The sequence below is a fragment of the Condylura cristata genome, unplaced genomic scaffold (assembly GCF_000260355.1).
Source record: "Condylura cristata isolate star-nosed mole 26May11 unplaced genomic scaffold, ConCri1.0 scaffold00008, whole genome shotgun sequence".
Lineage (NCBI taxonomy): Eukaryota > Metazoa > Chordata > Mammalia > Eulipotyphla > Talpidae > Condylura > Condylura cristata.
The window spans coordinates 51931793-51957077 of record NW_004567109.1 but is presented as its reverse complement, the minus strand read 5'-3'; the positions used below and the strand labels follow the sequence as shown (position 1 = coordinate 51957077).

General features: G+C 43.1%; 1 protein-coding gene across 1 annotated transcript in view; it reads left to right on the top strand.

Moving 5' to 3' along the window:
- The window catches only part of MCOLN2 (mucolipin 2), a 50715-nt gene that overhangs the window by 24136 nt on the left and 1294 nt on the right, over positions 1-25285 (top strand). The window contains exons 7-12 of the mRNA XM_012722133.1: positions 1407-1519; positions 3511-3660; positions 5735-5836; positions 5950-6072; positions 14195-14401; positions 16354-16472. Coding sequence (XP_012577587.1) covers positions 1407-1519; positions 3511-3660; positions 5735-5836; positions 5950-6072; positions 14195-14401; positions 16354-16472 — 814 coding nt within the window. The remainder of the gene's footprint in view (positions 1-1406; positions 1520-3510; positions 3661-5734; positions 5837-5949; positions 6073-14194; positions 14402-16353; positions 16473-25285) is intronic.

Genomic DNA, 25285 nt, shown 5'->3' with positions numbered 1-25285 from the left:
CCAGAGATGCAGAGGGTGAGAAGATTCACCAGAGACAGAGTGGGGAGCAGAACAGGCAGATGGACGAAGTACACTGCTGAGGGGAACAGTGGGCGGGTCAGGAGAGGTCTGCCACGCCATGTGGATCTCCTCTGGGGCAGGTGGGGATCGAGCTCATGCAGAAGTGAGTTAAGCTTCTTAGTGCTGTGCTTTAACCCGCTGCGCCACCAAGGAGGGCTCATAACCTTGTTATTAAGAAACTTGTGGATGCTCAGTTTTTCTCCCAAATGCCTTCTCTGGAGAGGTGTCACTGTATAGCACCCCAACTTTAAGCCCATCCCCTGGGTGTTCTCCTCAGACCTTTTTCTGTCTTATTCCTGGGCTCATCTCCTCTAATTCTGGAACATTGCCAGCCACGCCCCTCAGCCCTTGCTGGTCGAGTTTCTGTGGTCTCTCCGAATGGCTGTGCCCCACCCAGGGATCTAAGCTGCAGCCAAGCCCCGCCCCCTTGCCATGGGTGTCAGGCAGATCGGTTTACCCAAAGCAGACAACCAGAGATTCTTGGCTGGCCCTCAGTCCATTTGGAGACCAGGTTGACTCTTCTGACTTCTCTCTCTTTGCCTCTAATTTAATTCAACCTTCCTTGGCAATTCTCTTAGATTATTCAGTGATCTTCTCTTCTTCTGCTGGGGTCTCTGGATTTATCTGTTAAGTCCTACCATGTACCAAATTCTACTTCTGTTTATCACGCCTCTCCTTCTTCCATTTCAAGAAGTTGTTTTTCCACGTGTGACAAAGCGGAGCAGAACAAGCCGACTGACGAAGTACACTGTTGAGGGGAGCAGCAGGCAGATCAGGAGAGGTCTGCCGCGCCATGTAGATCACCTCCGGAGTGGGGGGTCGAACTCGTGCGGAAGTGGCTTTAGCTTCTTAGTGCTGTGCTTTAACCTGCTGGGCCACCAGGGAGGGTCCGACAAAGACTTTATTATTGACATCTTTCCTGGAAAAGGGCACAGTGAGGTTGAGCAACAGGAATGCACATTCTCATGGTGGTGGTTTAAGCTGTTCCCTCATTGAGAAGAACTTGATGTTTGTGCATTAATAGGACAGAACCAAGTATGTCTGCAGTTTTGCTTCTCTTGAAGGGAGTCCAAATGGACCACTGTCTGGGGAAATCTAGTCTATGATAAATAACTACAAATACAATTGAATGCATTTGTTAAGAGTTTGTGTGCCTCAATGTAAATCTCTTAACTTCAAGGAATGAATGCTCTGCCTTATTTGTGGACTTCTGACTTTGTGGGCAAATGCAGTGTGATCTGGTCCTCATGTTATTAATCATTTAAACTGCTTTTGAGACTGCCATCTTGTTTGGAAATGATTTCTAGGGAGGAGGTGTTTCATGGTCGAATTGTTTTGTTCCTCAGTTCAGAAAAACACTCAGTACGTGCTCATATTTGATGCTTTTGTCATCGTGATTTGCTTGGCATCTCTTATTCTGTGTACCAGGTCCATCATTCTTGCTCTCCGTTTACGAAAGGTAAGTGTGTGTTCCAATTTTCTCCCTCCTCTTGGCTTCTGCCCTCAGTTTGCCCCAACATCAGATCCTATGTTGGGTTTCCTTCCCCTTTCTGGAGGGCTTCACTAAATTAGACCCTTGAGTGACTGCCCCCATGAGGTATTTAATCACCCCGAGGGGCAGGAAGCGTGTTAAGGTTCTCAGTGCATAAAGCGTGATCACATAATTATCCTACTTAAATCAGAGGTGATAAACACAGGTGAACTCTTGAAATTTTGAATGTTTCCAGAATAACGAGACCCTTTTAAATTCAAGAGTGATCTTAAGAACAGGGTAATAGCATGTGTGGGTTTCATCTTTTGTCTCATTTTGACAGAGAGGTATGGTAAGTGGGTTATAATGAAACATAAATACTTGATTCTATTTTTTAAATAGTTTAAAAATTCTCCCCAGAGTTTCATTTTACTTTTTTACCTTCAGGGCTCTTGTCAATATATACGCCAACTCTCCACAAATCTTATTCAGTTTGTGGCATGTGTGTAAATTCACTCCAGGGTCAGGGGAAATAAGAAGTCAGAGGATACCATTTGTGGAGCAAATAAATGGTCTACATTTATTCTATTTTATTCGTTCTTGACCTTTGTTGACTCATTTTGTAAGCATCCATCTCTTACCCCTTCCTGAAATCCCTTGAAATTCTGGTTCCAAGGCTGGGGTCCTGGTTCGGTCCAAATAAGAGGGAACATTGGGAACACAAGTTCTGGAACTGACTGCCTAGACCCAAATCCTGGCCTACCCCCTCTGTACCTCAGTTTCCCCCTTTGAAAGAAAGATTTGTGCCTGAGGTGGAGGGTTGTGGCTAGACTGAGTTAGTCACAGGTGAGGTACTTGGAATGTCCTCTGTGGCAGCTGTTAGATTCTGTGACTTGAGACCCTAAGTATTTAATGATCCAGTTAACTTAGCAGGCGCTAGAATACTTGCTTAAAGCTAGAGTAGATTGCAGGGGAAGTGTGTGCTATACTCTCTACTCCTGAGAGGGATCTATCGAGTAGGAGCAGGTAACCCCACATCAGTTCATATCCCAGAACACTGCTTTGCATTGCCTCCTCCCAGAGGGCAGTGTGGTTTGTAAGAAATACGTTTTTAAAAAAGATTTTATTTATTTATTTTTGCATAGAAGAACTGGGGTGCAGGCCAGAGGTGTGTTTGGGGGGTGTAGGGGGTGAAAGGAATCACCAGAGTCAGAGTGGGGAGCAGAACAGGTGGATCTATAGAAACACACACTGCTGAGGGGCTCAGTAGGTGAGACAGAGAGGTCTGCTGTGCCTTGTGGGTCAGCTCCCTGGCTGGGATCAAACTCATGCCGCAGTGGCTGAGGATAGCTTGATAGCCCTGAGACTTTAACCCAGTGCTTTTTTTTTTTTTGTATGTTAATACGTTTATGAGCATTTCTGCCAACCTTTTGTATATATATAATAGTTTATTTTTACATCATTTTGTACATTTTTTCCCATCTCAATTGTAATCTCCGTAGGTTTCCCATCACCAAGTCACCCATGTGCCATCACCATAGTCCAGTGCACTTCCCTCCCCCCACCCTTTTTGATCCCATCCCCCACTCTATCCCCACAAAATGTCTCTGTTATATGGCTGTTCATTATTCTTATTATTTTCTCATCTGGTCCATTATACTCCTGCAAACCATCTGGTATTTTTCTTTTTCTTTCTGGCTTACCTCACTAAGCATGATCTTTTCCAGCTCCATCCAAGTTGCTGCAAAAGACGTGTTTCTTTTTCTGGTTGCTCAGTAATATTCCATTGTGTATATGTACCACATCTTTCTAATCCAGTCATCTACTTTTGGGCATTTGGGCTGCTTCCATGTTTTTCCAATTGTAAATAAAGCAGCAGGTATGAGGGTGCAGGTATCTTTTTGAATCAGTGTTTTTGTGTCTTTTGGGTAGATACCTAGGAGTGTAACCCAGTGCTTTTTGAAATGTTCACTATGCAGCGATTTCTAGACTTTTTCCTGGAGAAGTACAAACGTCGTGTGTGCAACGCTGACCAATGTGAGTTCATCAATGGATGGTACATCCTGGTGATTATCAGCGACCTCATGACAATAATTGGATCGATATTAAAAATGGAGATTAAAGCAAAGGTGAGGGACACACCCTTTAAAGTCTTCTGACCTTTCTTTCCATTCCTGATGACCACAGGCACTTTAAAAAAAACAGAATCTTTATGGAGACTAGTTTGATGCTCATCTTTTTCTCACACCCATAAAAACAAAGCCTCCTCTGACATGACCTTTTATGAAGGAACAATAAGGAAGCTGGTGTATGGAAACTTGACAGCACCTTCAGATTTCAGATTAGGATCTGAAACTTGAAAAGATTGGTTGTTTGAGTGAGCTTCATTTCATTGTTGCTGTTTTGTTTTTTTTTTTTAAATATTTATTTATTTATTCATACAGAACTGGGGTACAGGCCAGAGGTGTGGTAGGTGAGAGGATTCACCAGGTACAGAGCGGGGAGCAGAACAGCAGATCGACGAAGTATACTGCTGAGGGGAGCAGTGGGCAGGTCAGGAGAGGTCTGCCACGCCATGTGGTCGCCTGCGGGGCTGGCGGGAATCGAACTTATGTGGAAGTGGCTTAAGCTTCTTAGTGCAGTGCTTTAACTCGTTGCACCACCAGGGAGGGCCAGTTATTGCTGTTGTTTTAAGTTCAACAGGAGCAGATGACCATAACCTTGGCCAGTCATGTTAAGAACCAGGGCTGCCCTGGTGGATGGGCAAAGGAAGGAACATTTGAGTGCCTACCAGGGGCCTGAAATTTAATGGTACTTACTTGATTTAATCTCATAACTCCGTGGACTCCTTCACCAGCCTCCCCCTCCCCATGCTGTGTTGTCAGTGAGCACATACTTGAAGCTTGACCTCCTGCCCTCTGAAGGGCCTCAGCCCTCTCCATCCTATCGACCTCTGGCTTTCTCTGGAGCATTTCCTCTCAGGCCTGGTCTGCTGCCGCAGCCTTCTCACCAGTTTTCTTACTTCAGACTCATCCTCATAGATTCAGAATATTCTTTCTGGAAGTATCTTTTGAGTTGCAGTCTTCCCTCCCACATTGACCCTCCTCCCCCTCCCCTCTAGAAAGAGCTAGAAAGAGCCTCTGAGCCAGCGCTTCCAGCCCTCCAACCTGTGGACTCGAGGTTCTAGCCCCCTAACAGGATGGGCTGATGTTCCAGAACACACCTATTCTAGGGGCTCAGACAGGTAGGCAGTGGCGGCTGACAGGTGGTTTTTAACTCACTTCCTTCATAGGACACTCACATGTGCAAAGTCTCTGGGCCTGACCTGCATGGGTTCGCTGTGAGGACAATCAGGGGTGTAGAGATTATGATGTTGGCTGATGCCCAGTAATACTGTAAATACAGACATTGTATAAAAATGAACAATGATATAAAAAAATAAATGAGAATTTTTTTTTTTAAAAAAGCTGGAGGAAATATAGTTATGCACATACATCATGAGTTTACATTGACACATAACCATCCTGGCCTTGACTTGGGGTATAGTGACCCCTCCCTTCTGTATGGCTCCAGGGTCCTCATATAGCATCTGGCTTCCTCTTCCATGCTAATGCTCAGTGACCCACCTGTGTCTCTTACGGGCACTTGGCCGCATGCCTTTGCTCAGCCTTGTTTATTTACCTTCAGTGATCCCTCCTGGCTTGTCCCCAGGCTAGCTCTGTTCTTGGCATGCCCATGGGAAGCCCCTGTGGCAAGCTGGCTTTGTGCTTCTCTTACACTTAGCATATTCCTTTAGAATTGGTCTGTTTCTTCAGTTAGAGAATTCCTTAAAAGCAGGAATTATGTTAGAAAATCATGTTGAGTTTTTTTTTTAGAAGTGTAGGTTGATATTTAACCACTAGTTTATATTCTTTTTATATATATACCACTAGTTTATATACCACTAGTTTATATTCTTTAATCAGTAGGTGAGTCCTAAATGCATTTTTCTGTTTTAAGATATTATTTGCGAAAAATCTGTTGAAATACTACATGCAAATGAGAAGCTCATTTGTGCTACTAGTATTTTCTTCTATTTTAAACTCCTAGTATCCCCTATAGAGAATCAGGGACTCCCTTCTTTTCCAATCAGTTTAAAATGTGGTGAATACATTCAGTGGAATAGAATATCTTGCTCATCTGTCTTTTTTCCTCATTCCTTAGAATCTCACAAATTACGACCTGTGCAGCATTTTTCTTGGAACATCTACGCTCTTTGTCTGGGTTGGAGTCATCAGATATCTGGGTTACTTCCAGGCATATAATGTAAGGCTATGGCATTTTCTAATGCCAACACCATTATGGCTTATTTCTTCTTTGGGACCTAGTAGCTACTTTTTAATTTCCCTCATTCTGTTTATTTATTTATTCTTTTACAGGTGCTCATTTTAACGATGGAAGCTTCGCTGCCCAAAGTTCTTCGCTTCTGTGCTTGCGCTGGGATGATATATCTGGGTTACACGTTCTGTGGCTGGATTGTTTTAGGACCATATCATGACAAGGTATGCAATGCTCAATCTTCCTTCCTCAGATTAGGCACTTGTGACCCTTGAAATGGAGTTCCCAGCCCTGACCTTCATAGCACTGATCTTTCCATAGCATTTTTTTTTTACCTTTTCAGGATATTGGGGTACCTTCAGGACATTGAAACAAGAACTGCAAGAGACTAAAGGGCAAATTTCCTAGTTATATTGGTTTAAGGGGGGGGTCACATATTAACCCAGCTACTCACCAAATGAGAAATGTTCAGACCTGTGATCTCAAAAGTAAAAATGAAAATTCAGTGAGGAAACTTATTATGAAATATTTCTAATGTTAAATACTAGGGTTTTTATCCAAGTTAATTGAGAACAAAAGTGGACAAAGATTGCCCAAAATGACCATATTTGCTTTACGATCAAAATGATAGCCTGTCTTGTCTTAGCAGGCAACTTAGATCATGACATCACCTTTGTGCCTTATTAAAGATCAGTGTCTGCATTACTATTACTGGGCCTCAGCCAACATCATAATCTCAGGGACATCAGAGTTATGCATAGATGTTCTTGCTTTAAAATGATGGATGTGATTAGCAGAACAAGGAAGGAAGTAGGAAAGCCTTGCTTTCACACTCTAGAGGTAAAGGGAGTTATTGTGTCTTTCAGTTTTTCTTCCATGGCCCTCTGGCAATTGTAACAGCAGAAGCAGCAGCAAAATAATGGCAGTTACTATTTTATGTTGATGTGTCCTGCTTAGCATGTCTGTCTTCTATCTTGGTTAATCTTAGACAGCAGTCCCTGTTATCTTGGCTTAGGTGTTCTGCAAGAAGAAAGAGCAGAAATGCAAAGTATTGCTTTGAAGCTTATATAACAGCTCAGCCTTCAGTTTTGATCTTAATCATTGTAAAATAAATGTGTGATCAAATCTGCTTTGCAAACACTTCACAAAGAATGAACAATCCACAAACCTCAAACTTCCTGTGTTGTCCTACCAAAATAAGCCCTAGGAGCTATTACAGATCAGGCTGTGTCCTCTTTAAGTATTATTATTAATATGTTCAAGTAAGTCATTATTTCTAGTTGACAAGCAGGATAATGAACAAAATGAAAATCTCTGAGTGAATCTTGATAATGTTATTGCTCTTCCAATTCCATGCGACTGTTTTAAAGGTGACTCATCAGTAAAAACTGTTCTTTGATAATTATCTCTATATCTGGGAACTTATTGTCTTTGAGTGCCCAGGAAAATTTACATTTTTCTTCTCATCTTGTGGTTTGCTCTGAATGCATCTCTGCATTTTTGTCGCTAGAGGGCAGTGTTGCTCTGTGTGGAATAAACAGTACATTTAAGGATTTTTGCTTCTAATTCACAGGTCCCCAGGCATCAGTGAGGAAGGAGCAGCCCATCTCCTTTGCCTTCCCTCCCCTCCCCCATCATTATTTGGAATATGTTCAGATAACACTGCTTAAATTTACTAAGATAGTTCCCATTCTTGAGGGATACATGTTAGGTATGGTGTCTGAGTTCTTTATCTCCCTGGCTGTTAACCATACAGAGACCTATGAGGAAAAATTATTAACCTTTTATAGGAAATACAGGTTATGATATGATAGGTAACTTTCCTGATGCTACGCAGCTAGTAAATAGTAGAAATAGGATCACTTCCAGACTGCCTGATCCCCAAATGTGTGCCTTGACCAATGAATGCTCTGTGGTGCTTTTCTTTTTTGTTACGCTAATTTTATTTTTTCTGATACACTTTACAATAAATATATTATAATTTTAAAATGTAGTATGTTTAAATCATCTTCAGTTACACACCTGTCATGCTTTTCTCGGTATTCTCTAAAACCAGTGACTACAAAAGAACATTTAGTCTGATTCCAGAATAGAAAGAGAGGAGAGTCAACAAGGTTACCTTGTGGAACTAAGTGATTTACTATGTGAGTCTAACTCCATTTATTTTTAAAGATTTATTTATTTATGCTTACAGAACTGGGGTACAGGCCAGAGGTGCAAGGGCAGTGAGAGGATTCACCAGAGACAGTGGGGTGCAGAACAGGCAGATCAATGAAGTACACTGCTGAGGGGAGCAGTGGGCAGGTCAGGAGAGGTCTGACACGCCTTGCGCCTTGGGGGTCACCTCCGGGCAGGGGATGGAACTTCGCTTCAGTGGCTTTGGAGAGCTTCATAATGTGGTGCTTTACCCCATAGCACCACCAGGGAGAGCCCCTAACTCCATTTTTATATGTTCAATTTTGTTCTTTCAAAGAATCTAGGTGAGATTAAGATGCTCTGGACCAGCACTGGCCATCGAGAATATGTTGGCTATCAGAGAGAGTCACCTGGGTACCTTAAAGTTCTCTAGTAGCTCCACTAAGAAAATTCTTTTCAGAAACAGATAAAATTGACTTTAACAATATATTTTAATTAATCTAATACATATAAAATATTCCTTCAGCAGATAGTCAATATAAAACATATAGGGTACTTTACCTTCCCTCCCTTCCCTCCTCCCTCCCTTCATTCCTTCCTCTTACATTCTTTCCTTTTCTCCCTTCCTTTCTTCCCTTTTTCCCTCCTCCCCTCCTTTTCTCTTCCCCTCCTTCCTTCCTTCCTTCCCTCCTTCTTGCCTTCTTCTTTCTTTCTGTTTTTCTTGGAAGAGGGGATAGCCAGTTTTTGCAATCTGGTGTGTGTCGTACCCTGAAAGTACACCTCGGTTTGAACCAGCCTCATATCAGGCACTCAGTAGCCACATGCCGTCATGGCTTCCACATCAGACCTCAGCCCTAGGCTTGTGTGACGCCTGAGTGATGCCTGCCACCCCCTCTAACCTGCTACCCCAGGAGGGCAGGCAGGGTCAGGCTGTCTGTAGGTCTGTCCTGGCTGTAGCTAAGCTGATGTGTTGGGGAAGCACCTCCTTGACTTCAGGCAGTGAATTAGTCAATAGACGCTGGAAGCTTTCAGCCTGTTCTGGATTTTTGTTTTTTCTTCTCCATACTTTTTCTTCTTTGAATCTGAAGTTAGACATTTTTTCTCCACCCTGCATCTCCCCATCTCCCCCATCCATCAGCCTGTGAAATGTGGGGTTCTGTCACTTTCTGTTGAATTGGACGACCTTCAGTATCACCCGCAGCCTTGAAAAGCTTGAGCACCTCTACCAGGTTTCCTCAGATTTCTAAAATCAGAGCAACCTTAGGTGTAGAAGCAAAGTCTGTCTTCAAACAAACAGAAAGTTCTAAAGAAGAGCTATCAGGAAAACTAGACTTTATTTTACATTTTGGCTTCCGGTTAGATGTCAGATTTCAATAGTCCAACTAAGAGAGTTTTAAAATACAGAAAGTGTTGGGCCAGCACTAATGGACTTTGGTACTGCATCCTTTCAAAGCGTCTGGGCACAGAGGGCTAGAGACTGCTGATGTTTAATAATTCAAGAGAGGTTTGGAAGAGCAGTGCTCCCATCTGACTCCTACATTTCCTGGAGGGTTTTTTTTTTTTTTTTTTAAAGATTTATTTATTTATCCATATAGAACTGGGGTACAGGCCAGAGATGCGGAGGGTGAGAGGATTCACCAGAGACAGAGTGGGGAGCAGATCAGGCAGATCGACGAAGTACACTGCTGAGGGGAGCAGCGGGCAGGTCAGGAGAGGTCTGCCGCGCCATGTGGTCTCCTCCGGGGCAGGCGGGGATCGAACTCATGCGGAAGTGGCTTTAGCTTCTCAGTGCAGTGCTTTAACCCGCTGCGCCACCAGGGAGGGCCCCTGGAGGGTTTTTACTGTGAGAAATAAATCATATTCTTGCATTGTCCCCTTTTTCCAAATGACCAATGTGTTGAACATTGTTAGACTCTGCCGATGCCATGAGAACAAGTTCCGTGAGCCCCTAATCCTACTTCATGTTCTCAGAGCCCCTGGTTTTAGCCAAGCACCTTCTTATTCAAAAGAACTGTTAAAACATTTTACCTGAATGTTGCATGAGTTCTGAATGCCAGGTCTTGAGGCAAATTTTATGTCATTTTTTGTATATCCATTGCAGTTTTTTCTTTTTTTTCATATGAAATTTGTGCTTAATTTTGAAATTATCATCAATGGAACAAATGCTTGGGTTCTCCTTGTGGTCCCCCAAAACCTACTACTGGGGATCTTCATGGAAAAACCATTTAATATTTTCTAAACGTTTAGCCACTGTGTACCAAACATTGTCAGATTCTTCTGGACACAGTTCTCAGAGTGCAAGGACAGTGATTTCTCAGAATCCCCTGTGTCCATCTTCATGCATAGAACATGTTAGGGGCTCAACATGTTCGTTAAATGAATAGAAATAGTCAGCAGTACCTGCTTTCTAAGGGCGGATGATACCGTAAGAACCAAAGCAGTTTCCTAAAAATGCAGTCCTTCTAAACAGAGAATGCATTAGGACCATATATCTCCTTACTTAAATATTTTTTAAGTTCAGTCCTATTACGGAATTTGGCCACTGAAACTGCCTCTGGTTCACAGCCACTTCCTGTGGTAAGAATGACAAGGTGTGTTGCAATTACTTAATAAGTATCTGTTTTACCTTTTTGGTGGTTGAAAATAAATCTCATATGAACAGATGAAGGGGAGGCAAGATAGTGAGTGACATTCATATTGAAACAGGTGTTGTATGTAGATTGATACTAAATAATTGCACAGGAACCTAAGGAATGAATACGACATGTCTGACGAATTGGCCATTTGCAGTTCTAGAACCTGAAGCACAGAATTGTAGGGATATTGAAACTAAAGACGGGAATTGGCTAGATTCCAAAAGAAACTCTAAGAAAAATGAATTATTAATGGTGCTGTCTGAGTTGTAATTGATATCCATAGAAACTAGCTTTAACTTCATTGTCCTCAGGCTAGCGGAGGGATGGAAAATATTTACTCTGGGAACTACCTGTCTTACTGTTAAATAATCTGCATGTTAAGTGATTTGCTTAACTGGATATTCCCTCTGGTCTCTATAGAGAGTGACTTCTGACCAGTGAAGTTGTGGGCTTCTCCTTTTTGGGGGCATATTTATGTATCTCACTTGGTTATAGACTTTACTGGTACTTCAGCCATGGAGCAGGGAGGGTAGGATGTGGTGTTTGCTATCTTTTTGGCATGTGGACATGTGTGTAAAACCAGCTAGAAAAACACCAATTAGTGTACTTTGTGGCTCTTACTGCTACAGAACAGAGGAAGGACAAGGGCTGCCAGTACCATCTGTCTTGAAGTTGACCTTAAAATAGCCCTCGGGCTGGGCCCTCCCTGGTGGTGCAGTGGGTTAGAGCACAGCACTATGAAGCTAGCTGTGTGGCTTCTTCAGTGCAAGTTCGATCCCTGGCCCTGGAGGTGACCCACATGGCGCAGCAGACATCTCCTGTCTCACCCACTGCTCCCCTCAGCAGTGCATTTCAAAAGACTCACCTGTTCTGCTCCCCACTCTGACTCCTGTGACTCCTCTCACCCCCCCTAACCCTTGGCCTACGCCCCAGTTCTATACCAAAAAAAAAAAGTAGCCCTCAATGTCGGCTTTATTAGACATAGAGAAAATGCGAGATAATGGAAATAAATCTCATGAAGAAAAGACAAAGGCCTGGGCCTGGCATCTTGGGAGAAGATAAGCAGATGCTCCAGAGATGGGTGCAGCCCCATAGAGGAGGGTCTTATCCCAGCTCTTGGTTTAGAACTTTACTTTACATTCAGACTGTACATTGCTAAACAAGAGAAATGACCTGAGAGCTAGTTTCTATAGAGTTTTTATTTTACCGCAGCTTGGACAGGAGGGAGACGAGGCGGGAGTCAAAAGGTTTCCTTGGAGATTTCTGTAATAGTCCAGATATATGTGTTGACATCAGAGCAAAGTCAAAAAAGTGGATCAGAGAAAATTATCACAGGGACAGAACTTACAAGTATGAAGAAAGCAGAAGATTCGTCAAGTCAATACATAGTTTCAGTACTTGATGATTCTGAAGCAAATATGTCTGGAATGAGCTTGGAATCACTGGTAAAAACAGGGAAATTCAGAAGAAAACTCATTTTCTGGGGTAGCGTGGTTCCCTTCTATGACATGTGAAATAGTAGCACCACCCCAAGGGAAGGGGCTCCACAGACATCCTTTAGGGCCGTGGCCACCCCCAAAGCCACACTGACTCCGTGGACAGTCATACAGTTGTCTGAGGACAGTATTTGGTTCAAAACTCCACAGCAACCTGTTCAATTGAAGTTTCTGAAGACTGTACTGTCTTTTGACTACTGGGTCATTATTGTTCTTCAGATAAAAGCTCTTCACATTCTCTTAATGTTCAGCCCTCTGGCCCTAGAGACATTAGGTTATTAATCACCAGCTGTTTGTTTTCAGAGGAGGTGACTAGTGTCAGCCTCTTGGAGCCAGGATGGCTGGTTTTGGGATTCCACGCCAGCCTGAACTCGGCTTCTTAACTTCAGAGTAGCTTCCAATAAATGCTTGATGGCAGCAGTCCCACCTGACACCTCAGCCCTGTCCCTGGTCCCCTCGCAGACCTGTGTTTCTCTCAGATTCCTCCTTTCCCCAGGTTCCCAGACCCTGGTACTCACCTCTCCCTGGCATCCCCACCTCAGGCTTTCCCAATTCTAGGAGCGCTTTCACCTGCCATGGTTACTTTTTTGGAACAGGGCAGTTGCAGTATGGCCTGCATGAGTTTGAAGTACAGAGGAGACCAGACAAGGCCCTTTGCTGGGGGCACAGACACACCTCTCAGCTGTTTCTTAGACCCAGCACCAGTTTTTCCATATCCATTAAGCAAACCCTTCTTTGTTGCTTTTTGCTCATGAACTTCTCGGCCTGCGGGCCCTGGTTCTGAAAGTTGCTTCCTTCACACAGCCCACGCTGCATTCTCATGGGAGTTGCTGTGTGTGTTAGTTGTGGCTTGTTGACTGTTGAGGAGGAGCCTGCTAAGGCGTTGGCCACAGTCACGCACCCTGGAGACTTTCCCATCCCTGGCAATCTTTAGCTTTTAAAGTGTTAAAATTATTTGGACCTGGGAACCTCCTTGATTGCACAGAGGTTAAGTCTCAACGCTATGAAGCTATTACCAGCCACTATAGTATGAGTTCTATCCCTGACCAAGAAGCTGACCCACATGGCACAGCAGATCTTTTCTGTCAACACCACTGCTCCCCTCAGCAGTGTATTGCAGTTAATCCTCCTTTTCTGCTCCCCACTCTGTCTCTGGTGAATCCTCTCTCTGCTACACACTTTGGCCTATACCTTAGCTCTTGTATGCACAAATAAATAAATCTTAAAAAGAAATGACCTGGGCCCTCCCTGGTGGCGCAGCACCAAGAAGCTCATTTTTGCATGAGTTCGACACCCGCCTGCCCTGGAGGAGATCCACATGGTGAGGCAGACCTCTCCTGACCCGCCCACTGCTCCCCTCAGCAGTGTACTTCATCGATCTGCCTGTTCTGCTCCCTACTCTGTCTCTGGTGAATCCTCTCACCCTCCGCATCTCTGGCCTGTACCCCAGTTATGTATGAATAAATAAATAAATCTTTGAAAAAAAAAAAAAAGAAATTACCTAAACACATGGTTGGAAACCATCTAGTTAGCCAAGTGTCCTTGAGCCTGGCACTGTGTCTCATGCATCTTTGCTGGGTGTGCAATACAGCTAGGACCATTTTTCAGAAGCTGGTTTGGCACATCATAGCCTCTGAAATATTACTTTCACAGACCCAGTACCAGGAGAACACATTGCTCAGAAGTGCTCATCGCATTGTTCTTATGCTAGGCACAGGGCTGTCCACTGACAGGGTCAGTTCAAGCCAACATTTCCAGGCAATAGGCTGTTAAATAACACACGCTCGCTAAGTATGAATAACGTAAGACTAAACTTATGTTAAATAGAAAGCATACTAGGATCAAAAATTGTTGATGATGTAACCAGCAGCATGTGAAAATGACATCCCCCAAATGGAGGGAAATGTCGAGATTGTCTTCATGAATGTGGAAGGGAGCTTTGAGTGATGTTTTCCCACTTTGTGTGATCTTTTTGCTGTCTCAAAATGAATGTTATACTTAACAGCTTCAACTAACTAGATACTTCTCTACGTTTTTGAATAAGAGATCTCAAAAACCGATTTGGGTTCTCGTTACAGTTTGAAAATCTGAACACAGTTGCTGAGTGTCTGTTTTCTTTGGTCAACGGTGATGACATGTTTGCGACCTTTGCTCATATCCAGCAGAAGAGCATTTTGGTGTGGCTGTTCAGTCGCCTGTATCTCTACTCCTTCATCAGTCTTTTTATCTATATGATCCTCAGCCTTTTCATTGCACTTATTACAGACTCCTATGACACCATTAAGGTAAGAAGTGATCAGTATTTCCTACCTTTTCATAACTACTGCAAATCTATATAGACAGGAACATGGGAATATAGTACGTTTTTTAACGTGCTTAAATATTAAAGATTTACTCTTTAGATTTTGTGAAAAAAGAAAGTTTTTACATGTTGGAGGTTAATTTTAAATATGCATTTAGGATATTGTCACTGACACCAGATGAGAGTGGGTTGGCTTAGAGGTGTGGTGGGAAAGACAAAGGAAATGGGTAAGGACAGGCTGAGTCTGGTAAATGGAGTATGTAGACTGTTGGTCTCAGCACTTAGGTGTTCCTACCTGGGTGGCTACCTGAGACTTAGGCCTTGAGCAGTACATTTAGATGATAAGGGTGACCACCCCTTATCAGTGTCCAGACGCTTGTGCACCTGCACACAGGATGACATGGCCACTTGTATGCTGCAGGTTTCCTTAAATTATGAAAACTAAGGTTTCTGTGGCTTTTTAACTTCCCCTTTTCCCAAGCCACCCAGTGGGATTTGTTTCAGACAGGTCCACCGAACCGATTTATAGCTGAAAGGAAGGCTCATGGAGGCCTCCTTGGTGGCCTAGGGGTTAAGTCTCAGTGCCACCACCACAACTAGCCATTACGGTGGCCCACTGGGTGGCCTGAGTTCGATCCCCAGCCAGGGAGCTAACCCATATGGCGCAGTAGACCTCGCCTCTCTCCCGCTGCTCCCCACTCTGTTTCTGGTGAATCCTTTTACCACATACCTGCACCTCTGGTTTATAATCCAGTTCTTCTATGGAATAAATAGATATATAATCTTTTTAAGGAAATATTAAAAATAAATCTTTAAAAAAATATATAAAAATAAAAGGAAACTCATGAGCGTTGGTGGTGTACCCCACAGCAGATGGCTGTGCTTGGAAAATTCCTTTTCAAGGCCAGCATCTGAGGTACCCATGATACTATGTGTGTGCTTTGGTGTGTTGTCTGCTCAGACCAATTCAGAAACCAGTCTGCTAGAAATACTTCTGAGTACCTTGTGTGTGTGTCGGGGTGGGGTGTGGTCAGAATTTTTGTGGGAATGGATGGTCAGTTCTAGCAGGACTGGGTCTGCAGAGAGACAAGCCACATGCTCTTACCTAATGGGATCTTATCTTTTACAAGAGTGTGTCTCTATGAGTGGGTCAAGTCTCAGTGACACGGTAGATGACCTCAGGAACCATGAAGAAAGGGGGTGGGATCTCCAGATCTTTGTGTCGTCTTAGAAAAACCTAATATTGGGCCCTCCCTGGTGGCACAGTGGGTGAAAGCACAGCACTAAGAAGCTAAAGCCACTTCAGCATGAGTTTGATCCCTGCCCTGGAGGTGACCCACATGGTGTGGGTCATGATTCTATGTGAGACCTCTCCTGACCCGCCCGCTGCTCCCCTCAGCAGTGTACTTCGTCAGTCTGCTTTTTCTGCTCCCCACTCTGTCTCTGGTGAATCCTCTCACCGCCCCTGCACCTCTGGCCTGTATGCATAAATAAATAAATCTTAAAAAATAAAAAAAAAGAAAAACCTACTATCTTCTGCACCACTAGGTAACCACATTCTATGACAGCAGAGCAAATAGAGATTTCTTCCCATGTAGATTCTATGTTGGCAGTGTGGGGCAAGGGAGGGCTTATCTAGTCTTGTAATTAGCAGTAAAACTGAGACTTTTGATTCTTTCCTTCATCCCCCTTCTTAACACACCCTTCCTCTGCCCCACTGTGGCTTGTTTTCTGGTGCTTTCCTTTGCATTGTTCTATGTTCCCATGCTTGCTCTGGGACTGACATATTGAATTATCATTGTTAATATCAGCTCTTGGATCTGACCTAGCAGTGTGGGAGAGTATTATTTTAGCAAAGGTGGGTTTGGTTTGTTCACAAGGGAACAATTTCTCATGCTCCACAAATAAGGTAACAACGCTGTGTACTTTTCAAAGAAATACCAGCAGAATGGGTTTCCTGAAACAGATCTCCAGGAATTCCTGAAGGAAGACAGTGGCAAAGAGGAGTATCAGAAGGAGGTCTCAGCCCTCCTGTCCTGCATGTGCTGTCGGAGGTCAGTAATGTGTTTACCCAGATCTCCTGCTCTGAGGTGAGCTGCTGTGACTTTACAAAGAGGCCTTCCTAGTTAACCTCTGAAAACAGCTGATGGTGGGAAATAATACCTCTCTCATTTCTTTTTTAAAAAAATTTATTTATTTATGCATACAGAACTGGGGTACAGGCCAGAGGTACAGAGGCAGTGAGAGGATTCACCAGAGACAGAGTGGGGAGCAGAATAGACCGGCTGATGAAGTACTGCTGAGGGGAGCAGCGAGCGGGTCAGGAGAGGTCTGCAGCACCATGTGGTCACCTCTGGGGCAGGGATCGAAATCATGCTGAAGTAGCTTTAGCTTCTTAGTGCTGTGCTTTCACCCACTGCGCCACCAGGGAGGGCCCTCCTCTTCCATTTCTTTCCTCACACTGAAATTGGCTTTAGAAATGGATTGTTTCTGAAAAGCAGGACAGAGAAGTACATGACATGGTAGGAATCTCTTGGGAATATTATGAGGCTATTACAAGAAGCCATGAATTATGTTCCTAAAGTAAAGAGGGTAAACTTGTAAGTGGTCTAGTAAGAGGTCAAAACTTGTAGTTTTAGAGGTGAAGCCCTGGCAGTGCCAAAGGGGTTTTTCCTTCTCACAATTTCTTGAATGGAGCAGAGACCTGCTTACAATGGGCCCTCCCTGTTGGCACAGTGGGCTAGAGCTCTGTGCTATAAAGCTAGCCACAGCCACTTTAGCATGAGTTCGATTCCCAGCCAGGGAGCTGACCTATACAGCGCAGCAGACCTCTCCCACCTCGCCCGCTGCTCCCCTCGGCATTGTATTTAGCTCTGCCAGTTCTTCTCTCTCTGGTGAATCCTCTCACTGCCCCTGCAACTCTGGCCTATACCCCAGTTCTGTATGTATAAATTAATAAATGGTTTTAAAAAAAAATCAGGCCCTCCCTGGTGGCACAGCAGATTTTAAAGCACAGCACTAAGAAGCCAAAGCCACTTCAGCATGAGTTCCATCCCCTGCCACATGGCGCGGCAGGCCTCTCCTGACCTGCCCACCACTCCCCTCAACAGTGTATAGTCAGTCAGCCTGTTCTGCTCCCCACTCTGTCTCTGGTGAATCCTCACAGCCCCTGCACCTCTGGCCTGTACCCCAGTTCTGTGTACATAAATATATAAATCTTTAAAAAAAAAAAAAAAAGAAAGAAATCTGCTTATCAGGAGGCTGTAGGTGTCCTTGACTGGAAATGGCCTCAAGTAGTTCTTCATGGACTGACTATACTCTGCTTGCTGTTTCTCAGGACACATAGGAAAACTGCTTAAACATCAGTGGCAAAGCAACCATGTGTGGTTTGGGCTCACAAATGGGGGTCAAATGAATATAGGTTTGTTTTTTTTTTTAATTGTAGACATGTTTGTTTTCATCTTAAGTCAGGGGTGGGGGTTGTTAACTAAAAGTATCCCCTGCCCATGTTTTTTGAAAAGGATTTACTAAACCAAATTCCTAAAGGAAGATGAGAGAACATAATTGCTACTTAAAACCACAGGATGTAATTTCTGTTAATCAATTCATACTGTATCCTGGGATTTGAAATGATATGATTGAGCATTTTCAAATAATGTCTGGTAAATATGAAATGAGGTCTTTGGAGAAGAGTTAAGTTCTTAAAATCACATTTCATCCTCTCAGAGCATTAAATTGTTGCCATGGAAGCTGGGGTAAAGGGAAATTAATTTTCTAAATAGGCAGCTGCCTCCTAAAAGGCACCTTGTATGAGGAAAGTATTTCAAAGTTGCTTTTCTAATACGTAGTTAACTATAAAGAAAACATAGTCATTAGAGAATGCAACTGAATTCTGGAAAGTAGCTGACAGGTTCTCAGTGTTTGATATTTTGGGTGTATCATTTGCATCACAAAAGTCCCTAGGGGGTTGTTAAGTGTTTTCTTGTGTAGCCATGTGGCACAAGTGTGAGGTTTAAGGGATGGCCTAGCTGATAAAGTTGGGTCTGAGTTGTGAGTAGCAGACAGTTGACCCTGAGACTTGCTAACAGTGTGGAGAAGATGCCTGGTGTGAAGGAGCGTTTGCCCATCAGGAGGGATGAGAGAATTAAACAGAACAAGAGTGTCCTCTGAGGAAACCCAACTAAAGAAGTGGGAAGCTGAAGTTTTTGGGAAATGAAGATAGCAAAAGCAATTAAAACAGAAGTGGCTGTTAGCAAAAGATGAGCGTGGATGAGATTGGCGAGAGCAGCAGCGTGATCTGAATATCCAATCAAAGCCTGGAAGCCAGAGGGGCTGGATGGGCCTTGCAGACAGTGAGTGAAGGTCAGAGGGCCTGATGAAGGAAATGAACTGTACTAGGGTCTTGAGAACACCTGATGACTTTGATTCCTGCCACAAATTCACGGGGATATTTAAAGACTTGAAGGGGACATACATTTGGAGTAAACTTGGAAAATGCTATGAGTGGAGAATAAATCTTAAGAGAAAGACCTCACTGAGGGCAGCTGGATGATAAGGGCATTGCAAATACCAGTTTCTGGACCGTCTCCAGTGTCCACACCTGACAGCATCACTGAGCACAGCTCCACACTCAGCATGGACGAACTGGTCAGTCTTTTGCAACCAAGCAGGCCCGCAACCACTCTAGACTGATTCTCCTTCTAATTGTTGCTCAAGACTTTTAAGCCTGATGACAGCACATGGGCTCCTGGGCCTCTCAGTTTCTCCATGGCGTCAGGGTGGAACGGGTGACCACCGAAACCTCTTCCAGTTCTAATGCAATGAGGCTCCTTGGAAAGATAATACTTGTTGAACAGACGCCAGTTCACCTCTCTCCTCTACTGCAGTGAAAGCAGAAAATCTCTTTCAGACATTAGGACGGCTTTGCTAAAGAAGGGAGATGGAGGGACCCAGGAAGTGGACAGCTTCTCAAAGTTGCCAAATAGCTGTACTAAAACCAAAAATATCATAAGTTGTCCTTCTAGGTTTTTCTTTCACTTATAAGTTGCTCTTAGCATATCTGTAACCTGCCTGTGAATATCAAGCATCTCTCTACTTCATCTCACAGATTTTTAAATCATTGTTCTCTTTTCTCTTTCTTCCTCCCCACTGTTACAGGAAAGGAAGTGATGACCACTCAGTGCTTATTAACTAAAATCCTTCTGCAAAAGGCAATTAAAGTTCAAGCCTTCTTATCCAGCGCCAATGCAGAGGGACCCCAAATAGTTTGGAACAACACTTAAAAAAATACTGATTTATTTAACTTTGGACTGGGAAAGAGGACTGTCAGCTGGCTGGCCACAACTGGACTTTCATAATAATCTACAGTAAATATGGATGATGAATCATGGTCCATAGTCAACTATGGGGCACTAGTGCAATAGAGCAGTGATTGTGATATTTTGTATGAGTCTTTAAATTTATGACATGAAAATGTTGGTAAATGGTGGCGCAACAGATTAGAGCACAGCACAATGAAGCTATCCACAGCCACTGCAGCATGAGTTTCATCCCCTGCCGGGGGGGGTGACCCACATGGGACAGCAGACCTCTCTGACCTGCCCGCTGCTCCCCTCAGCAGTGTATTTCAGTACCTCTGCCTGTTCTGCTCCCCACTCTGTCTCGGATGACTCCTATCACCCCCCCACCTCTGCCCTGTACCCCAGTTCTTATTGCAAAAATAAATAAATCTCTTTAAAAAAAAAAGAAAAAATGTTGGGGGGAAAAAAATCACATTTTAGAGTATGCAAAACAATGCTATTTAAAAACCATGCCTTTAAAGATGTGTTTATCATCAAGTCAGAGTTTTTTTTTTAAAGCAATTCTTGCTTTAGAAGCCATTTGTTAATTCATAGTTTGCACAGACGTGAAGTTGATGGCAAGACCAAATTAGAGACTGCAAGCTGGAGAACTTTTAAGTAATTTAAAGATCAACAAGGCTTCTTGCAGTGGACATTTTCTGGTCTGTTCTTCTGGAGGTTTTCTTCTTTGTTGTGATGTGAAGTAATTCTTGTACAGTCAGCATGATAAACTGGAAACAGTCATTTGGACACTGAGACTTGTACTGTTGTTGATTTCACACATGTGGGAGCGCACTGCTGTGGCAGTCACTCATTTTAACTGAATGCCACTGTGGTAGGGCTTTACCCTGGCCAAGAAAGGAAGTAGGGTATTTTATTTTTCCAAATAAATTTATTTTTACCATAACATTTGGAACTACTACTATTTTTTTTGTGTGTAAAATATTTTCACATCTACCTAGTGAAATATTCAGGTCACTAATCTGTTAACTATTTGGTCTCTGAAATGGAATGTCCAGTTTCTTAGAAGTCACAAAGGAGATTTGGGATTGGGATATAGAGGGATGAAGCACTAAATGTTTATGATAATGACTTGAGATTATGATCACTTTGTGCATAGACTTATTTCACACTGGAGTTATCTCAGGGGTCAACTATTATATTGTTGGAGTCCAATTTGAATTGAGCACCATTATATGGCTCTCCTGGGCTTAACCCTCCCCCTCCCACCAAATTCCTACTAGTTCCCCACATTTTCTTCATGTGCCTACACCAAATCTAGGCCTGAAAAATCATCTAGTTAATACCATTACAATCTGTAAATGAGTGGCTTGTGTCTACACACAGAAAACTTTGCTAAAATTATCATTTTCAGTAACCTCATTTCTTAATTTAATTGCTGCTTCTGGGGTCATGTGCATAACTCCAGAATCAGGTATGCAATTAGGGCTCTTATTCACTTCTGCCCAGACCCCCAGTGCTTAAGTTGGTTTCTGAATGGAATTGCTACTGAAGCATTTTGCATCCCCTGCAGCTGTGACTAACCCCGAATAGAAGATTAATGATGGTCTTCCACGCTCCTGTTTTTTCTTTATTGGCTTTCATGTTCCTTTTATTTCTTTCCCTTCATCTGGACAAAACACTTTCAGGAAGAAAGATTCTACTCCAAGGTTACCCACATACCCTGTATCTATATTGTTTTATTACTTTTTAGGAATTTGAAAACATTGTTATTTTACCAACTGTATGATCTGTTTGGATTTTATTGAAAATGTTGTTCTCATAACTGTTAGTAGACCTCTCTGGGGCACACCATTTTTCTGTCCTATCTTGGTCTCTACTTGGGAAGTCCAGACTCATTCATTCTGTCTATTGGTTTTGTGCTGGGACGTCCAACCCATGTAGAATATGCCTCATTGACTTACAGCCACACCCTCAAAGCCAGACGCAACACCCGTCAGCTGGTGGACTTGGGCTGGTTGAAAAGAGCATGCATTTAGAAGACATCTCCACAGACGTGAGTCAAAATCCTAGCTTACCTGCAGCTCCGTGGCAGAGTTTTAGGTACAAGTTGCTATGTATTTGTGAGTGATGATATATAGTCCCCTGTTCCACAAACTGTCACAGTCCCCAAGTCCTTCACTCTGGGCCCTATGTCCCTATGAGCAACCTATTGCATCCATGGAATTTATCAGAATGTGCAAAGTAAAGGTCAGCTTGTTTCTTGCCCATTGCTGATCCAACGTGGTGAATACAAAGGGGTGAGAGAAGCTATTTAGGAAAAACTTTTCAGAAGATTCCAGTCACTACCTCCAACACCTGTTGAGGCCATTATGGCAACAGTGCTGGGAGGGTGTCCTGTCCTGTGCAGCCCGGGGCTCCAATACAGCAGACAGACTTTCGATCTAGAGGCACTTACCAGTCACCTTCTCATGCCCGAGGGCTTCCCTGTAAAGTTAAGCTATTCCAGGGACACAGGTCAATATTTCCACATCAGTGATGCTGTTTGGGTGTTGGACTCCTCACCTTTCCCCTCAAGTCTCACTCCCCAGCAATGAAAGGCTCCTTTTATGACTTTCCATTTAATGTTTACTCCAGAGATTCTGCTGAAGGTGGTTCATCTTCTAACTCAAATATGTTCGTCCAGTTGGCATGACCTCCAACCTCACTCCATGAGCTCTTGTCTCCGCTGCACATGCTTAACTTTCAAGGACACTCTCCACGCTCTCCACAGCCACCAGCTTTAGGATGAAGGGGCAACCTTGGAATGGAAATCTGTAGAATTGTTGGACATGCTTTGTAGTGGAGTAATAACATACTACTAGTAGAAAGACTTCAAAACCTGAAGAAAAGACACTCAAGATCTTAGGGAAAACAATTCAACTCTTGGCAGTTCTACTGTGGGCTCCTTGACAGCAAATGATGCTGCAAATATGCAGGTCAAGATGATAGTCAGGGCCCTCCCTGTTGGCGGAAAGTGTTAAAGCACAGCATTATGAAGCTTTCGCACCACTGCAGCACTAGTTCCATCCCTGGCCAGACAGGTGACCCACATGGCGCAGCGGACCTCTCCTGACCTGCCTGCTGCTCCCTCTACAGTGTACTTCCTCAAGCTGCCTGTTCTGCTCTCTGCTCTGTCTCTGGTGAATCCTCTCACCCATTACCCCTCTGGGCTGTATGCACCACACCCCAGTTCAGTATGCATAAATAAATCTTTTTAAAAAAGGATGGTCAATGTTTCTTTTGCCATCTGCCTCTGCCAGAGAACCAGAGTGAATGAGAAGCTAAATGAGTTGCACAGGAACATTTCCACACCAACTTCCATAACAAGGACAGTAAAACTCTGACTTCTTAAAGACCCCTGGGAGCTATTGGCCATGGTGAATGGGAGAGACAATTTATTAGCATGATGTATGTTTCTTCGTTTCTAATGATACATAAATTATCCCATGAGCCATGATACATATGGCTTAAAGAGAATTTTAAATGAAAGCAATTTTTTCCCCAGCAACACTAATTGCCTAGCAGCAGTAAATCACTCACCCCCCGCTGCCTGTGGGCTATGGTCATTACTCTCTCCTTGAAGTTGAATGGATGTCCCCCAAGAGGAATGTTTTCTCTGATGAAGTGAATTTACATCCTCACTTGTGCACCTGCCATGCTAGGGCTACAGAGGAGCAGGCACTAATAACGCCTTTTGGACCTGGTGCTGTGCATTTGTTTTTGTTTTTAATTATTATTAAATTACTTTTTAAATTTATTTATTTATTTGTTTTTTACATCATTCTTCATTTTGTGCATTTTCCCATCTCAGTTGTAATCTCCATGGGCTTCCCACCACCAATTCACCTGTGTGCCATCATCATAGTCCAGTGCACTCTTCCCACCCCAGGTCCAACCCCATTCCCCCTCCCACCCCCATAAATGTCTCTGGTTTATAGTTGTTCATTGTTTTCATTTTTAATCTATTACATTTCTCTCTCTCTCTCTTTTTCTCCCCTGATCCCTTACGCTCTTGCTATGAGTGAAACCATCAAGTATTTTTCTTCTACTTTTGGGCTTATTTCACTGAACATGATCCCTTCCAGCTCCATCCATGTTGCTACAAAAGGCATGAGTTTATCTTTTTTGATTGCTGAGTAATATTTCATTGGGCATATGTACACATCTTTTTAATCCAGTCTTCTATTTTTGGGCATTTGGGTTGATTCCACATATTCCCTATCATAAATAGAGCAGCAGTAAGCATGGGGGTGCAGGTGTCCTTTTGAGTCAGTGTTTTTGTGTCCTTTGGATGTATACCTACTAGTGGAGTTGCTGGGTTATGTGTAGGTTCTATTTTTAGCTTTTTGAGAAACCTCCAATCTAGCGCTGTGCATTTCTTCCATCTTACTACCAATGAGAATACAACAGCCAGTTGGGTCTTTGAACTTGGTTGCTTTGGGGGAAAAATCTGGAAGCTGCTATCAATAGTTCATCTTCCCTCACAGTGGAGCTTGAAAGGTAGACTTGGCTGTGAGCATGAAAGTTTCCTAGGTGACAAGTTAAACAAGTTGATAGCACCACTGATTTTGTGACAACACTAGATATAAGCATGATGTAAGGAATAAAACGAAGATGCTTTTTAACACCATTAATTCAGAATATATTTGTTGATTTCTGACACTGTGCTAGGTACAAAGGCTTCATGACATGGCTCCTGCCCTCGAGAAGTATCGGAAGAATACTGTGGAAGAAAGGATAATGCAAGAGGCCTAAGCAACTATAGGAGAGCAGAGTGCTGGTAACTCCTGCCTGCCTGAACTCTAAATTAAGGCTCCTGAGGAGAACGAGGCAACGTGAGAACTGAGACTTGAACTATACGTTGTGTTTGACCACATGGGTCATGTGTCAGGTAGAGAAAGGACTTCCTGGATAAGAAAAGAGTATTGTGTCAGAGAGAAGTTGATCTGTTAGGGAACTGATCATTTGGGGTGGTCAGACTATTAAGCAATGTATTTGGTTGCAGGGGGATGATAAGACTGACAAGACTAGAGGAGTGACAAGGCGTGGCCCAAGGACAGTTGTGGGGTGTTGGGGGGAGAGCAAGGGGAATTCATGGAATTATGGCTACAGGGCCAGACAAAGGTTGGGGTAAAATGGCATGAATGGGGAGGCCATTTATGTAATTGCTGCAACCTTGCACATTTAAAAGACAGAGACAGAGAGAGGAGAGAGAGAGAGAGATAGTTGCCACTACCTGTAACTAAAACAAATAGAAAATACATGATAAATGTCCTTGAAACCTATCTCTAAGGAATATATACCAGATTTCATATGTATATTTTAACTGTATATGATTTCTCATTCTTAAAAAATTTTTTTCTTAAAATATTTTTATGCTAAATATCCTGTCATATTCTTAGGGTTTATGCTTTTGGATGATGCATTTTGAGAGGAGACTCTTTTATAACTTCTATTACTGAAAAATGTGAATATTTTAATGCATATATATATATATATATGTATGTATTTTTTTTTTTAACATT